The following is an 18,423-nucleotide window of genomic DNA, read 5'->3' as shown; positions in this document are numbered from 1 at the left end:
AGAAGGCAGCTCTCTACGACCTTCTCAACTGCAACTAGGGACAGCAATAAAATGCTGGCCAGCCAGCAACGCCCTACATCCCATGAGTGAAGAAAAGAATTCCCTGCACTTTTCAATTTTGCTCCTTTTGTAATCCACTGTTATCACAACATCCCAACTGCACCACCACCCCCTTCTTATTTCTTCACCATATTACCTCAACGTCACTTCCTTTTCACTAATTACCTTATCTTGGTGGTTTCTTTCTTTCTTGATCACTTGCCTTCTTACTTTGGTCAATATTACCTTTCGTAATTGCCCTCCAACTCTCACTCAAGGGCTGCTACCTCACAAGGGAACTGCTTACTTAACTAAGTAAGTCTTGTGGCTAAACATTGAGTAGACCTGAAGCTGAGCTATCCCTCCCAGTTTCTACGCCAGGCTCCCTTCTTCCACCTAGAACCAGGAGTCATCATTTAAAAATGAGGACTTTTAAAACAGAGATGTGGAAACATATTTTTATCTCAAAGAATTGTGAGTCTTTGAAATTTTTTTCCTGTAAAGGCAGTGCATGCAGAACATTTAAATATTTTTAAGGCAGTAGCGGACAGATTCTTTATTAACAAAGGTGTATATAAGAATGTTAGAGATGAGGCTAAAATCAGATCTGAATGGCAAAGTCAGCTCAATGGGCCAAGTGACCTCGTCCTGTTGTATGTTCTCCTAAGCTGAATTTTCCATTTTCACATTACATTTGCCACTTTGGATTTCCCCTACAAATACTGCATTGATTCTGAAGATAATGCAACAACTCAAAAACATTTCAGCAGAGAATTCTGATGTCAGAAAATCAGGCAGCCTCAGGTAGACTTTTTCAGAGACCTTGGATTCAATTTTAATTCCCTGCCCTTGGCAGAAATTAGCGCTGAAAATGTGTTGCTGGAAAAGTGCAGCAGGTCAGTCAACATCTAAGGAGCAGGAGAGTCGACGTTTCGGGGCATGAGCCCTTCTTCAGGAATGAGGAAAGTGTGCCAAGCAGGCTAATATAAAAGGTAGGGAGGAGGGACTAGGGGGAGGGACATTGGAGATGCGATAGGTGGAAGGAGGTTAGGGTGAGGGTGATAAGGTGAGGGTGATAGGCCGGAGTGGGGGTGGGGACGGAGAGGTCAGAAAGAAGATTGCAGGTTAGGAAGCTGGTGCTGAGTTCGAGGGTTGGGACTGACAAGGTGGGGGAGGGGAAATGAGGAAACTGGAGAAATCTGAGTTCATCCTTTGTGGTTGGAGGGTTCCTAGGCGGAAGATGAGGCGCTCTTCCTCCAGGCGTCGTGTTGCTTTGGTCTGGCGATGGAGGAGTCCAAGGACCTGCGTGTCCTTGGTGGAGTGGGAGGGGGAGTTGAAGTGTTGAGCCACGGGGTGGTTGGGTTGGTTGGTCCAGGTGTCCCAGAGGTCTTCTCTGAAACGTTCCGGAAGTAGGTAGCCTGTCTCCCCAATATAGAGGAGGCCGCATCGGGTGCAGCAGATGCAGTAAATCATGTGTGCGGAGGTGCAGGTGAATTTGTGGCAGATATGGAAGGATCCCTTGGGGCCTTGGAGGGAAGTAAGTGGGGAGGTGTGGGCACACGTTTTGCATTTTGTGCAGTTGCAGGGGAAGGTGCCAGGAGTGGAGGTTGGGTTGGTGGGGTGTGTGGGTCTGAACGTAGTCCGGAGTCTGTGTGGGGTCAGTCGGTTCCATAGGCAGGTGCTGAGGAAGGAGATGTGGCTGTGGTAGCGAGTCTGTTTGAGAACGTGGCTGAAGAGCTTCTGGGCAGAGGAGATGACCTGGGGGGTGCAGTGAGACAGGGACTCATGAAATCTTTGTAGAGGGAGGAAGAGAGCTTCTTCAAGGAAGGCACCCTTGTAAGAGGATTCACAGTAAGTTAAAATCAACTAGGAGAAAGAGAGGACTGCAGATGCTGGAGGTCAGAGCTGAAAATGTGTTGCTGGAAAAGCGCAGCAGGTCAGAAATTAGCACTGATCGGGCCGACTGTCAGACACCAGCTGCATGCCAGCAGGGTGCACATTAAGTATGCAAATCAGGCTCCAGTGATGTCATCAGGACTGAAACTGATGGTTTATCCTGGAGTTTGAGGTGTGTGCAGAAATGGTCACTCCACAGGTCTAATTGAGGAGCTGGGTGTGTATGAAATCACCAAACTAAGACTGAAAGAGGGCAGTTCCTGAATAATGGTTGGCGTGGTCTTGTCGTAGCTTATCATAACTGAGATTGCATTCTGAAAACCAGACCTTCCTGAAGCTACTTAAAAAGGTGTTTATCTGAAATACTTCGGTCAAAAGTCATACAACACCGGGTTAGAGTCCTACAGGTTTATTTGAAATCACAAGTATTCGGAGTGCTGACCCTTTGTCAGAAGACTTCATCTTCAGGACTCTAACCCGATGTTGTGTGACTTCTGACCCTGTCCGCCCCAGTCCAATACTGGCACCTCCATATCATCTGCAATACTTAGTTTCAGCTTTCCCTTCGCTTCTGGCAATTGCCTCTTTGCCTGTGGGATAGTTGTGACAGTGGTGCATTGGTGCATTGAGAAGTTGCAGGATGCATACCTGCTTGGTGTAATTGGTGTATAAGAAGTTTCAGTTCTCAAATCAGCAGGATGTATCTGCTGCTGGACTCACACATTGAGCAGAGCCATCAGCTGAAAATCAGGAGGAGCTACTTTTATATTTCAACCTGAAGTTTATACTGTTTTTTCTGACAACCAGTTGGGAGAATGTCAAGGATTTTCTAGATGTTAGAGAAAGCTGCATGCAGGGTAACATTGAAGAGTGTACAATTCCTTTACATTTGACGTCTGTCACCGTCCCAGGGGTATTAATTTGATGTTTGCAAAGCAGAATTACAGTTGGTTACAAAATGCCAGAAGATATGCAGAGTTTGGATATCAAAATCATCAACATTGTCAGAGGAGTTGAAGAAGAGATCATGCTAGAATATGAATGTCATGCTCATGGGAACTAAATTAACTTCAGAAAATAGATTAATTATTAATTATGTCCGCAGTGTTGGTAGCATACCAATTCTATTGAACCCACCACCACCATCACCATCCAATCATTTGAATGATTGCTGCATTAAGAAACTGGTAACCAGGGTACCCATGGGCTGGACATCGGTGCCCAAATTGTAGCTGGCTAGGACCAATTAAATGCCAGCCTGTACTTTTTTTTAATGGTAAGGAACATTGTGACTGGAGTCAGTGTTGGCAGTCCTGCAGGAAGTGACTCTGACCTGGGAAGTAGTGGAGAATGACACAACGTGTGAGTGAGTCGATTTTGAGTGCTGCAGTGGATGAGGAGGTGAAATATTGGAAAGATGCGTAGTATTCAGCAGGGGGAAGTGCTAGGGGTAGAGTTGCAGGAGACCCTCTGGATTTATGTTTAAAAAGCAGTGGGAGCTGATTGCTTGAGTTGTAAATGCCAGCAGTCAAGCCCCAGGAATGTGGGCACAGTGCTGCAAAAAGCTCAATGACTCAGTGACTACTCAAAGTTAGTGATGCACCTTTTGGATTCTTTAAAGGAACAAGTACAAAGGTAAAGTTAGTGTGTAGAGAAGGGCAGGTAAGAAATATATATTCACACCACTATGCTTTTAACACAGCAGACACAGTAGAATGAAAGGGAAATGCAATGTGAATTGGAAGTTAAAGAAATGGTCATTTTAACTATCAGCCCCACTGCTGGCCACATCCTCACTTGTTAGATTACTTACAGTGTGGAAACAGGCCGTTCAGCCCAACAAGTCCACACCGGCCCACAACCCACCCAGACCCATTCCCCTACATCTAACACTACGGACAATTTAGCGTGGCCAATTCATCTAACCTGCACATTTTTGTACTGTGGGAGGAAACCGGAGCACCTGGAGGAAACCCACGCAGACACGGGGAGAATGTGCAAACTCCACACAGTCACCTGAGGTGAGAATTGAACCCGGGTCTCTGGCGCTGTGAGGCAGTAGTGCTAGCCACCGTGCCGCCCATTATGGATAATAGCTACACCATGTCCTCCAGAGGGTTAGGACTTGCACGTGTGTCTGTTTCCTTTCAGTTGTGCACCACCTTCTGCAAAAGGAGGGCGATGTGTGTCAATGAGTGTTGTGCATTTTGCTTGAGTGACGTTCAATATTTGGCAGTTTTTGCGAGAATTGAGAAGTATACGTGATGTTTGCAATTCCTAAATGCATGAGCAGGAGATAAAGAGGTGAATGTGAAGAGTGACTCAGTTGATAGAGATTGTTGGTGAGTAAAGGAGTTGTGGTCACTGCTTGCTGAATCCTGTCTCAGATAATTGGTATCTATATCAATCTGTAACTGTCATAGAAAGACTGATACTTCAGATTCAGGGAGATCCTAGCTGTCCTGCTGCAATGCATCTCTTACCAGGTCTAAAATTCTTTTGCCATCAACTGTAGATTCTGCTTTGTTGAATCATGCCACAAGGGTTTATCTTGTAAGGTTCTTGAATCTTCAGCTCTTCCTGCAGCTCACTATTAATATGAGCAGTGTACTTAAAGCTAAAGAAAGATCCTTTGACGTCCAAAGCTACCCATGTGAGGTATCAGGCAGCTAAACAAAATCTACATAGCTGATTGCCATTTGTTGCACTATTGCTCATCATTGGATCAAAACCTAGAAATATAGAAAATGTGACGTTTTGTGGGTACTGCACCCATCCAAGTAAGTGATGAATATTCCATCACATTTCTGACCTTTGTCATGTAGATGAGGGACAGGTTTTGGGGATACCTTGCCTCTGACCAGCTCTTATAGCTACTGGATGGGTGGACCAGTTATGTTTCTGGTTGCTGGTTACATGTAGGATGTAGATGGTGGGAGATTCTGTACTGATAAAGCTGTTAAATGGAAAGGACAGATGGTTAAATTGCAATCCGTGTTCATAATGACAACAAAGATCTTCAATTTGCCTGGGTAAAAGAATGCGTGTTTATATAAAAATATATAGTCTGAGATGGAACTTCGTACTTCAAAATGATGCGCATTTGTGGAGTGAAAAGCTTTTTAAAATTATTATTAAAGCAATTCAAAATAATCTCTGAACAGAAGGTGTTATCTAATTCTAATTGTGATTTTAATGCCCAGCGTACAGGTTTCTTTATAAAACCATGACTTGTGTTGATGCTTCCTTAGAAAACAGAAGCCCTTAATGTGAATAGAAAATAAAATTAAGCTTAAGAGATGAAATGGCTTTACCCCTAATTAAAGAAAAGCAAAACATTTCGTTACGCTACAAAGGAAAATAAATGCTGAGTACATTCTCCTTTTTTAAAAAAAATGTTTAAAGGCATGGAATGCAAAAATAACATTAAACATTTTCTCCCATCTCATTTCAGATGGAGGATGTTATAGCACGAATGCAAGAGGAGAAAAATGGGATTCCTATCCGCACAGTCAAAAGCTTTTTGTCAAAAATTCCCAGTGTGTTTTCTGGTAAGATACTGTTCTAATTTTAAGTGGCATGGAAGGATATGGCCAGTTTTATGTCAGTTGTGGAAAACTTAATGAAATCTGATGGGAACATGTGGGGCATCAGTCTTATGGAAATTCCAGTTAGCCACATTTTGCGCAACAAATGCAATAATAAACCTAGCAGTTTGTATTTTTTTAAATATGTTTTGCACTGACAAACGGAACATATAGCTTCTAAAAAAATCCTCTTTTTTAATATTTCTCTGGACAAGTAGAAGCTGATCAAAGAGTTTCACTGTGGAGTTGGGTGGTAGAAGGTCATGCCTAACTAACCGAGTTAAGTTCATTGTGGAGGTTACAACCCTGGTATGTAATGGGGTGCCTCGTGTTTCCTTCTATTTGAGCTTACGGATGCTTTGCATGAGCCCAAGCTGTTTGACGGCACTCACCATGCTTTCTCAAGTGCCTTCTGTCCTTGCAACTTTCTTGTTATAACTACTGTGAAACTACTTTGAATCATACAAGGATAGGCAGAAGAAGTCGGAAAACACATAGAACGTAAACCAGAAGTTTGCAGAAGCATCATTTTAATTTTTCTGTATTCTAGATAGGACTGGCAAAAATCTGCTGTCTATGTATTACACAGGTATCCCACTCTTTCTTAAGCCCTGTGCATGCTGACCTACATTGATACCCAGTCAAACCAAGCCTTCACTTTAATTTTTTAAATTTTCCTTTTCAATCCCTCTGTAGCTTTACTGTTCCCTATCTCTGAAATCTCTTCCAATTGATAGTGGTTTCTTTTTCATTCCTAATAGAACAGATCTGTGATGGGTGGCTGTAGACTCCAGCGGCTTAGGCTCCACATCCTGGAATTCTTTCCCTAGTATTCTCCACCTCACTTTTCTTCCAATAAAACATTCCTTAAAGTTCACCTCTCTGAGCTAGCTTCTGGTCATCTGACTTAATATCTCTTTATGTGTCCCATTTTACTTTATGCTGTTTGTACAAAGTATCTTGTGTTATTTCATTCCATTTAAAACATTATAGAAATGCAGATTGTGGTTACACAAAAGAAAACAAAAAGAAAAATTAAAGGACAAGGAGATTATTTTTTAAGAAAATGGTTTTAAAAAAACAGTTTATTTAATGGATGTATTTGCCATGTGAAACATAGCTAACTTGAATCTGCAGAAGGTTTTCCTGAACTCCTGCTATCATTTTGATTTATTTATATATTGTCACATGTATCTTCATACAAAATACAGTGAAAAGTGTTGGATATTGTTGCACTCTCTCGTACCGTCGTAAAGCACGGGAAAATAAACCAAAACATAGAATATGAAGGCAGAGAAATGAAGAAATAAAAGAAGTGTCCCACATTACAGTCCTTCTTGATAAGTATTTCGTCATGGGCCATGGACCTGGTAGCTAGACACAAATCTCCTTCACCGAATCGCCGCCACTGGAATAAAAATTACCCACTCTTCGGCTCCATCTCAACTCCGCCACTCTGAGTCCTTGCTGGATCTCACCATTTCAGATGCTACTGATGCTGCTTGGTACCGAATTGGCCAAACTTTTACTCCGACACTACTATGAATCCACTTTGGGCCCGCCTTGCCAATGCAGCCATTTCTGATGCCACCAGCTTAAACTTGCCTCTGCAGCAGCAGCAGCAGCAGCAGCAGCAGGCATGAATCAGCACAAGGACTGCCTCATCAATGCAGAAGCTGCTCTGACCCTAAACTTGTCTTTGATATTGCTGTCGCCTGTCCGCAGTGCTGGGCCTACTCTATTGGTTGGAGATGTCAGAGACCTGGGGGAAAAGGCATAAATGACTATTACTTGATGTTTCTGCAGATATTTGGCATCATATTAAACTTTTATTGACTGGAAATTGAACCATTATCGGTGTGATGACCCATTACATACCCCTCTCCATCCTCCTTTCTACTGAAGTTGGAAACATAAATTGGAAAAGGTGCACACAGCCACCTGACATAATTTCTGGACCCAAGATTGAAGTCATCATTCCCAATCAACTGAAGTTAGGTCAGGATATTGGGAAGGAACCACTGCATTTTAAATCTAAATTGTATGCAGCAAACCTTTTATTAATTGGACCTATGGGACCAGGAGTGAGTGGGTTGATCAAGTATTCTGAATAATCAGGAGGTTTACATAATCAAATTAAAAACACAGAAATAAATGATAGAAGTGTAAGGCTCGGGTTTTAACCATCACTGTTATACATTATTTACAGCATAAGTCACTGAACTAATGATGCAACTTTGCCTTGAATAAAACTTACTGGCAGAGAACTTTCTTACATGTACCCACAATAGACTATTCAGGTTTCACGGTAGATAGTGTACTCGACGTGAGGACTTAAACTAGCAAGGTGAGGAGTGGGACCCAGGGGGATAGTGAGGAAAGAGATCAATCTGAGACTGGTACAGTTGAGAACAGAAGTGAGTCAAACAGTCAGGGCAGGCATGGACAAGGTAGGACTAATAAATGAAGCTGCATTTATTTCAATGCAAGGGGCCTAACAGGGAAGGCAGATGAACTCAGGGCATGGTGAGGAACATGGGACTAGGATATCATAGCAATTACAGAAACATGGCTCAGGGGTGGGCAGGACTGGCAGCTTAATATTCCAGGATGCAAATGCTATGGGAAGGATAGAAAGAGAGACAAGAGAGGAGGGGGAGTGACGTTTTTGATAAGGGATAGCATTACCGGTGTAGTGAGGGAGAGTATTCCCGAAAATATATCCAGGGAGGTTATTTGGGTGGAATTGAGAAATAAGAAAGGGATGATCACCTTATTGGGATTGTATTATAGACCCCCTGATAGTCAGAGGGAAATTGAGAAACAAATTTGTAAGGAGATTTCAGCTATCTGTAAGAATAATAGGGTGGTTATGGTAGAGGATTTTAATTTTCCAGAGACTGGGACTGCCATAGTGTTAACAATTTAAATGGAGAGGAATTTGTTAAGTGTGTACAAGAACATTTTCTGATTCAGTATGTGGATGTACCTCCTAGAGAAGGTGCAAAACTTGACCGACTCTTGGAAAATAAGGCAGAGCAGGTGACTGACGTGTCAGTGGGGGAGCATTTTGGGGCCAGCGACCATAATTCTATTAGATTTAAATTAGTGATGGAAAAGGATAGACCAGATCTAAAAGTTAAAGTTCTAAATTAGAGAAAAGCCAAAATTAGAGAAAAGCCAATTAGAGAAAAGCCAATATTAGGCAAGGTCCTTCAAAAGCAGGTAAAGGGACAGCTGGAAAATGGGAAGGTTTCAGAAATGAGATAATGAGAGTACAGAGACAGTATTTTCCTGGTAGGCTGAAATGAAAGACTGGTAGGTGTAGAGAATGCTGGATGACTGAAGAAAATTGAGGGTTTGATTAAGAAAAAGAAGGAAACATATGTCAGGTATAGATAGGATGGATTGAGTGAATCCTTAGAAGGGTATAAAGGCAGTAGGAGTATACTTAAGAGAGAAATCAGGAGGGCAAAAAGGGGACATGAGATAGCTTTGGCAAATAGAATTAAGAATAACCCAAAGGATTTTTACAAATATATTAAGGACAAAAGGGTCGCTAGGGAGAGAATAGGGCCCCTCAAAGATCAGCAAGGCAGCCTTTGTGTGGAGCCGCAGAAAATGGGGGAGATACTAAACAAGTATTTTGCATCAGAAAAGGACATGGAAGATATAGACTGTAGGGGAATAGACGGTGACATCTTGAAAAATATCCATATTACAGAGGAGGAAGTGCTGGATGTCTTGAAATGGGTAAAAGTGGATAAATCCCCAGGATCTGATCAGGTGTATCCTAGAACTCTGTGGGAAGCTAGGGAAGTGATTGCTGGACCTCTTGCTGAGATATTTGGATCACCGATAGTCACAGGTGAGGTGCTGTAAGTCTGGAGGTTGGCTAACTTGGTGCCACTGTTTAAGAAGGGTGGTAAGGACAAGCCAGGGAACTATAGACCAGAGAGCCTGACATCGGTGGTGGGCAAGTTGTTGGAGGGAATCCTGAGGGACAGGATGCATATGTATTTGGAAAGGCAAGGACTAATTAGGGATAGTCAACATGGCTTTGTGCATGGGAAATCATGTCTCATAAACTTGATTGAGTTTTTTGAAGAAGTAACAAAGAGGACTGATGAGGCCAGAGCAGTAAATGTGATCTATATGGACTTCAGTAAGGCGTTCGACAAGGTTCCCCATGGGAGACTGATTAGCAAGGTTAGATCTCATGGAATACAGGGAGAACTAGCCATTTGGATATAGAACTGACTCAAAGGTAGAAGACAGGGGGTGGTAGTGGAGGATTGTTTTTCAGACTGGAGGCCTGTGACCAATGGAGTGCCACAAAGATCAGTGTTAGGTTCTCTACTTGACATCATTTATATAAATGATTTGGATGTGAGCATAAGAGGTATATAGTTAATAAGTTTGCAGTTGACACCAAAATTGGAGGTGTAATGGACAGTGAAGAAGGGGTTACCTCAGAGTACAACGGGATCTGGACTAGATGGCCAGTGGGCTGAGAAGTGGCAGATGGAGTTTAATTCAGATAAATGCAAGGTGCTGCATTTTGGGAAAGCAAATCTTAGCAGGATTTATACACTTAATGGTAAGGCCCTAGGGAGTGTTGTTGAACAAAGAGACCTTGGAATGCAGGTTCATAACTTCTTGAAAGTAGAGTCGCAGGTAGACAGGATAGTGAAAAAGGCATTTTGTATGCTTTCCTTTATTGGTCAGAGTATTGAGTACAGGAGTTGGGAGGTCATGTTGCAGCTGTACAGGACATTGGTTAGGCCACTGTTGGAATATTGTGTGCAATTCTGGTCTCCTTCCTATCGGAAAGATGTGAAACTTGAACGGGTTCAGAAAAGATTTACAAGGATGTTGCTGGGTTTGGAGGATTTGAGCTATAGGGAGAGGCTGTTTTCCTTAGAGTGTCGGAGGCTGAGGGGTGACCTTATAGAGGTTTATAAAATTATGTGGGGAATGGATAGGGTAAATAGACAAAGTCTTTTCCCTGGGGTCGGGGAGTCCAGAACTAGAGGGCATAGGTTTAGGGTGAGAGGGGAAAGATATAAAAGAGACCTAAGGGGCAACTTTTTCATGCAGTGGGTGGTACGTGTATGGAATGAGCTGCCAGAGGAAGTGGTGGCGGCTGGTGCAATTGCAATATTTAAAAGGCATTTGGATGTGTATATGAATAGGAATAGTTTGTAGAGATATGGTCCGGGTGCTGGGAGGTGGGACTAGATTGGGTTGGGATATCTGGTCAGCATGGACGGGTTGGACTAAAGGGTCTGTTTCCATGCTATACATCTCTATGACTCTGTGCATCTACAACTCAAAATTGAATCAACTGCTGATATTTAATGTGGCCATTTGATTAAACTACAGATATATTTACATTGAGGTAAATAAATTTAAAAAACGGATAATTAGATAGAATAATTCAGTAAACTTTGCGGTATTTGAGATATGTAATTTTTGCTGGTTATTAAGAGTGTTGATTCATAATGAGCCAGTTAAAACAAAGTTTACTATATATTTATATATATATTTCACACATCCAATCTCTAATAGTTCAAAGTTCTTAGCATGAATAAATCAGCATCATATTAATATTATTTATACAGGCAATCACTTACAATAAGATTAGTAACACAATGCTTCATTCAATTGGATAGGATCTATTGTATAATATTTATAGCTCAACATTAGATATTGTTCACTACCTCTTTGTACATAAGTGTTTACTTTCAGCTCAGAGATTTGAGAAAGACAGAAGAAAATTATTTTTTAGATGATGCTCTTTCATGATATAGAGGTCCTAAATGGTTTTACAACCAACAAATTTATTTTTGAAATATATTGTTGTGTCATCTGTTGTTATGTTTTTTGTTGAACAACTTAAAATTAATTGACTTTATATAACCAATTCCCACAATGTATTCTTGAGAAATGTAAATTTACTGAAAAAAGTCTGATAGTATTTTGCTCCTTCTCACAGTACTGCTCTTCTGGCAATGGTAATGAAAGGCCCATAAGATTGTACCACTAACTTAGTCAAGTTACTGCTGGTAAACTACTGCCAATTCTTGGAGTGTATGCAGCTGATAGCAATACCAGGAAAGAAACAAAACCAACTGGTCAGATGTGGGGCCTTTTGCTTTGTATGTACACTGTTCCGCTCCAAACCCAATTCCTCAGCTATTGAAACAGCGAATACTCATGTGTAGCAAGACCTGTACAAAATCCAGATTTGAGCTGTGAGTGGCAACTAGCATACAAACATTCAGGTGAGACAGGTGTCAGGCAATGACCATTCCTAACAAAAGGGAACTTATCCACGTTAGCATGACGATCACAGCGGCAACACCAATGTCAAATCTCCTACCATAAATGTCCAATTATTATCACAATTTATTTGTTAGTTTTCTCCTCAAACCACCCTAGTGACATTCTCATTTGACCTGTCTGCAGCAGAGGCCACGTGCAACCCTGTCTTTCTACAAGATAGCAACTGGACTACCCACATCTTCTGCCCTAGCTGCAGACTATTTTACGCAGTGACCCTCAACATTCAGATTCAGCCTGTAAGAGAAAAAGTGGATTATCCACCTTAGCCTCCAAATCCATTTGCCTCAATCCTGGGATGAAGGGCTTGTTTTATGAGGGATGGATGAACAGGTTGGTCCTATACCCATTGGAGTTGAGAAGACTGAGGGGTGATGTTAGTGAAAAGTCCAAGATACCAAGGTGACTTGATAGGTTGGATACTAGAGGATGTTTCCACTTGACTCTAAGGTAAAATCACTATAGTCTTCCCAGACCGTAGGACTGCTTTCTCATGTTTGTACCTGAGGGTCACTTCATCTCAGGTGGGGAGAGAGGTTGAGAAGGAGAGACCTTCATGGTCATCTTAGCCAATGCAGAAATTGAACCAACACTGTTGGTATCATTCTGTGTTACATAGTGGCCAACAGCCAATTGCCCTCCTAATTCTACTGTTTAAAAATAAGAGGGCTCTCTCTTAAGATGGAGATGAGGAGCATGTTTTTTTTTTCTGTGAGACTGTTGGTCTATAGAATGCTGTTCCCTAGAAAACCAGGCCTTTAAACTTAAACAAGGCTGAGTTGGATTAAAATCAGATCTGTAATCATCTTATCGCATGACAGAGCAGGCTCGAGGGCCAAATGGCCACTTTGGTTCCTTCAATCTCTTCTTCCTGGGTTCATGTTTAGATGTTTCTGAGGAGTCCACCTCACAGAACGCAGTTTTCAGCCACTTTACTTCACTCCATGTGATAGCAACCAACAGCAAAGTGCATTGTGTGCAGCAAAGGCTACGAACCTCAACATCATACCTGCTGTAGTGCTGAGATCTTGTATAACTAGAACTAGCCAAACCTAGCTAAGCTATTCCAGTTCAACAATGGCATTGATATCTACCCAGAAATTTGGAAAATTGGCCAGATATTTCTACCCAATTGTCACCCCATCAGTCTACTTCCTCTCATCAGCAAACTGGTGGAATCTGTGGCTGACTGTGCTATCATATTGCTAGAGATTATTATAGGCAAGTCCATTTGGAAAGTATGGTGAGATTGGAAAGATGAGGTACTCATTGACAGGAAAAGCTCATTTTTCCACCCAAAATTTAGACAGTTGAAATAGTGATACTGCTCATGAATGGTAAGAGGTCAATTTACATACTTTAAAACCTCATTATTACCTATGTTTACCTCATTTATATGTAGTTTGCTATTCTCTCAAACTGTACAGAGAAACTAGCTGGCGTCAATTCCTGACATGAAAGTCAGACTGAATACTGGGCCCCTGCCTTGCTTTGCTTTGTCTTTATGCATGTTGCAGCCTCATTCAGAGCATACAGGCTCACTATATGTATAGAGTCATAGAACTGTACTGCATGGAAACAGACCCTTAAGTCCAATTTGTGCATGTCATCTAGGTTTTCCCAACTAAATGATTCCCATTTGCCTGTGTTTGGCGTATATCCCTCTAAACATTTTCTATTCATATACCTATCCAAATGCCCTTTAAATGTTGTAACTGTACCTGCATCCACCATTTCCTCAGGCAGTTCGTTCCACATACAAACCACCCTCTGTGTAAAAACATTTCCCCTCAGGCCCCTTTTACATTTTCCTTCTCTCATCTAAAAAATAGTTTTGAACTTCTGTACCCTAGGGAAGGTAATCTTGCTGTTCACTTTATCTATGCCCCTCGTGATTTTGTAAACCTGTATAAGATCGCCCTTCCAGCTCCTACATGTCTTGCTTTTTAGTACAGACAGATAATGCCAGGCAGCTTGTAATGTTTTCCAGCAGTAGTCAGTCAAATGGATGGGCATGTTGCTTTACAGTGATGTGCTATATCATTGCTGCGTAAACATATGATAGCAGCTCAAACAGCAACTGAATGTCCTTCAACTAAATTGCGACACCTGAAAGTCTAAGGGGATTAGTCCTCAGTCAAGTCAAGAGGGATTGTTATGTGTTAGGGGGTATCAGCACATAATTCAAGAATATCATCCGAAATCAGTTCAGGGGAAGACACAGTCAGCCTGTTGTTTGGATAGTTCAGAGGGTTCATATCATTACAGTCCACAGATGAGGTGCAAAGTCTAGATTAGAGTGGTGTTGAAAAAACACAGCAGGTCAAGCAGCTCCGAGGAACAGGAAAATCGATGTTTCGGGCAAAAGCCCTTCATCAGGAATAGAGGCAGGGTGCCTGCAGACTCAATTTTCCTGCTCCTCAAATGTTGCCTGACCTGCTGTGCTTTTCCAGCACCAGTCTAATCTAGACTCTGGTTTCCAGCATCTGCAGTCATTGTTTTTACCACAGAATGGGTGCAGTCAGTCCTAAACGATGACAATGTTAAGTTACGCAGTTCATGAAGAAAAGAGTAACATTTTCTTAGACAGAGGTTGAAACGTGGTACAGTGCTGAGGACAGTCAGTCCATGTAGCTTGGTTCTTGTAGCTGCAGTGACTATGATGATCAATCAGACAGGTGAAGATGTCAGGTGGCAATACGTTTTCCAACTTGAGCTTCTATTTCCAGCCAAGTGTGATCTATGCCTCTGATGTCTCCACAGGGGCCTTTCTTTTTAATTTCCCTCTATTATGTATCTTGTGAAAAGCTATTTGGGATTGACAGTAATTGACCTGGTGCATACCTGGTGCAGAAATCCCAGAAGTTCCCAGCATTGCGAGTACTTCTGCAATGGCGAATACAAGGTAGCACAGAGGCAAGGGGCAAGATGGCAACCTGGTGGATACATGATGAAGTGAGTAGTGGAGAGTTAGGTGAGACCCCGTCTCATGTTTACCTCCATTAAACTCCCAAAACTGACACATCACCAATTTTGGAAAATTCAGCCCTTTATTCTTTTCCTGAGTATCACACTTTCAGTATTGCATCCGTTTACAGACACTGTTTCTGCATTGGTTGACCTGAAAGCTCGCCCATAAAACAGCGGGCAGTCAGAATTGAACATACAGAGAGTAAAAATAATCTAGCTCAAGGAAACTGGCTAGAGTGATATTCATAAATCTTGTGTGCAGGAGGATAACAAATCTCTGAGGACAAAACTGACCGAATAAAATATTGAAGCAATGAAGTAGTGAAAATTCTCCCAATATGTTTGGGAGGTCTTTTCGGTCATTATTATGCACTCAAAGTACCTATAACAATAATGCTTGTCTTCATATGAATTGCCTCAGCCTTAAGCTTACATGAAATCCCAGATGTATACTGCCAGCTTTAGAGATTTATGAAGGTGTTGCGACACAGCTCCCAGCATGCACCTAGCCTGCAGCTTCTGGGTGTGCTTATGATTGATAGAAAGACAATTCTCTCAAATAACAACAAGCTTTGGACTTCAACTTCAGTCTGACTGTTTGTTTCCAGGTAACATATCGGACACCAAATATAATTCCAGTATTAAGGCACTTAGAAATTAGGGAGAGTTTTATGACCTCAATATGAGCCAAATGCTACAATATTAGGAACTATTTTACATAAAAATAGTAATCTGGTATCCCTTTATCTCTTCCATTGTCATCTTTCTATTTTGGACTTGACTATCATTTTAATTTTGACTTCATTTTGTTGTACTGTTTGATATTACAGCTCAAGAAGTGATTTATTTGCCTTTCTGTTGATTCTCATCATCAGGTGTGGAGGTGGCAGGTCTGGCTGAGAGTCACTGAAATTAATTTCAGATGTGACTAGCAGGGTCTCAGTATCAGAACTAATGGGTTTCAAAGGCTGCAGCCGCAGTTGTGAAATTAATATATGAGCTGTTATTTATAATTCACTGTTTCACTGTAAAATCGCTTTCCTACCTTAATTCCCTGCTGTGATTTGTTTGATTGAGGCACTATTTTATAAAGTGCATCTCTCTTTTCAGTTTTCCTCTATTTTACTAACACCAAGCAATTCAGCAGACCCGTTTCATTTCTAATTGGTTTCTTTAACAGTATCATCAATGTGGGAAACCTAATAGGAAATTAAAATGGGAGATAACAACAATAATGTAAGGTTCTGAGGGAGGCAAGTTGAATATATCATCAGGTTACTGGTGACATGAGTTCGAAGACTGGTGCCCTCACGCTAAAACTGGTTATATAAATTAAACACTGTATTGCAGAATTGAGAGTGTTGCATTACTGGTTATGCAATAAATAATGAATTGAGACCATACCCATTCAGATGGTTGAAATAGACTTTAAGGATCCTACAGCAATAGTTCCCAAACTGTTCTGGTAAATATTTTCCAACAAGTAACTCCATGAAAATATTTTCTAATCAACCTGCTAGAGATATTGTGAGACACCACTGGAGCAGGTGGGACCTGAACCCAGGTCCCACTGGACCAGGGGTGGGGACACCACCACTGCCCCATGAAAAGCACATTAATTAATAATTTCTTGCTGGAGCCCAGTTCCACAACCATTTGTCCCAGCTGAAGTAATAGTAACTTAAAGGTTAAAAGGAGAGGAGAAAAAGCAATAGTTAGAACACAGAAAGTGTTACGTACTACATGAATAGGAATGGTTATGGTAAATAATAAGAAAATACTTGCAAAAAGCAAAATTGAAGTAATGAAATACAAAGGCATACCAAATTGCATGATCATAACGTCAAGATTTTTTTAAAAAATTGTCAATTAGTGTCAGAACTATATCATTATGGTTTAAAAGCAGAGTGGCAAAGACATTCTGATTAGAGTTTAGTACAAATGTCCATACCAAAAGAGCTAGAAGCACAAGTTCAATTTAAAGGTATTATGGAGGCCTGGCTACAAACAGGGCTGACTGGTAGCTCAATATTCCAGGCTGTGTACTCCTTAGAAAAAATAGGGAATTGGCAAAGGATTAGGAGTTAAAAGACATGATTTCAAAATGAACAAGTAGTAGAAAGACAGGTTAAAACTGAGGAAGAGCACAGAATGGAATGTTAGGATGTAGTGAGGAAATACTCTTTCACTCGTTCTCACTTGGAGTATGGAGTACACTGCCTGAATGTGTGATAGAGGTAGGCTCAACTGAGGCTTTCAAGAGGGTATCGGATGATTATTTGAATAAAAATAAAAATGCAAAGGTAGAGGGAAAAAAGGTGGAGACTGGCACTAGGTTCATTTAACAAACCAGTGCAGGTATGATGGACTGAATGGCCTATTTCTGCACTGTAACACTTCTGTGATTCTGGTATTTCTATACTTTCGTGATTAAGCTATATGCAGAAAAATTTCAGAGAAACATGTCTGATACAACAGCATGGTTACAAAGGCACATTTTAATTTTCACATAGATGAGCAGAAGTAGAACATTCAAAGAGTCAAGTCAGTGGATTAATATTACTTGTACAAGGTCAAAACAAAAAAAAATCAGATTGGCAGTCCAGGATAGGAAGGGTGAGCATTAAAGGCCAGAGAGGAGGAGGTATGACAGTTGCAAAATATTAATAAGAGATCAACGTTTTGAAGGTAATTAAACCCTTTTGGGATCAATTATCTCCATCCTGTGAATTCTAGAACATATAGTAAAACATTTGCTAGCAGTCAGCTGATATTTGAGCATTTTGAGTGAGGATAAAGTTGATTCTAGACCCTCTGTCTTGCAGATTCATTTCAGATTAACACCTTTTCTGCTATTCACATTGTGCTCTTTTTATTGATTTAGTATTTATAGATAGATAGATAAAAGCATTAGGACTGATATAAAACAAACATAGGGCTGTAATTGCATCAGGTAATGTTGTTAAGCCACTTGTGTTTTTGGTAATGCATCATTCAAACTCCTCCATTGAATTGCAGCCTCATTGGTCACCCGCAAACAGCCATTTTCATCAGAATAATACATACCTTTATCATAACAAAACATACTGTACCAGGCTTACTGAGATGGGCCTTTATGGGGGAGTAATTGAAAACATTATCAGAAAGGATATGTTTTAAGAAGCTGTGATTTGTAGGAAAGATCTAACTGACAGAAAAATGTGAAAAGAAGATGCCAGGTTGCATTGGAGTGATGACTGGAGGCCATTTTTAAAAAAAACGTTCTGCTTAGATTCAGTGGATGAAATCAAATTAAGACTAAACAAGCATGGAATAAGCTTTTCAAAAGTGAGGCTTCCATTCATAAATGAAAATAAAATTCATAAAGCAAAGATGAAAAGTGAATAACAAGTATAGAAAGCCTAAAACAAAACCAGCTCATACCGGAAATGGGCAACACGTCAATTGTCATTGAAAGAGAAAGTTAGGTAAAGGCCTTGAATAAATCTGCTTGATTGCTTTCAAGTCCTAGCAAATGGCTACACCTGAATCATTAACTTTCTTTCTCCTTGAGATTCCCTGAAGGATTGTTGAGAAGCTTAATTAT

The 18,423-nt window shown here is 40.9% G+C and overlaps 1 protein-coding gene across 1 annotated transcript in view; it reads left to right on the top strand.

The window, feature by feature from the left end:
- LOC132819354 (regulator of G-protein signaling 7) overlaps positions 1-18,423 on the top strand; it is a 453,401-nt gene that overhangs the window by 205,868 nt on the left and 229,110 nt on the right. The window contains exon 2 of the mRNA XM_060830815.1: positions 5,390-5,486. Within this exon, the coding sequence (XP_060686798.1) occupies positions 5,390-5,486 (97 nt within the window). The remainder of the gene's footprint in view (positions 1-5,389; positions 5,487-18,423) is intronic.

The sequence above is a fragment of the Hemiscyllium ocellatum genome, chromosome 10, assembly GCF_020745735.1.
Source record: "Hemiscyllium ocellatum isolate sHemOce1 chromosome 10, sHemOce1.pat.X.cur, whole genome shotgun sequence".
NCBI lineage: Eukaryota > Metazoa > Chordata > Chondrichthyes > Orectolobiformes > Hemiscylliidae > Hemiscyllium > Hemiscyllium ocellatum.
The sequence above is the reverse complement of the archived record's forward strand: the minus strand, read 5'-3'. Positions and strand labels throughout refer to the sequence as shown.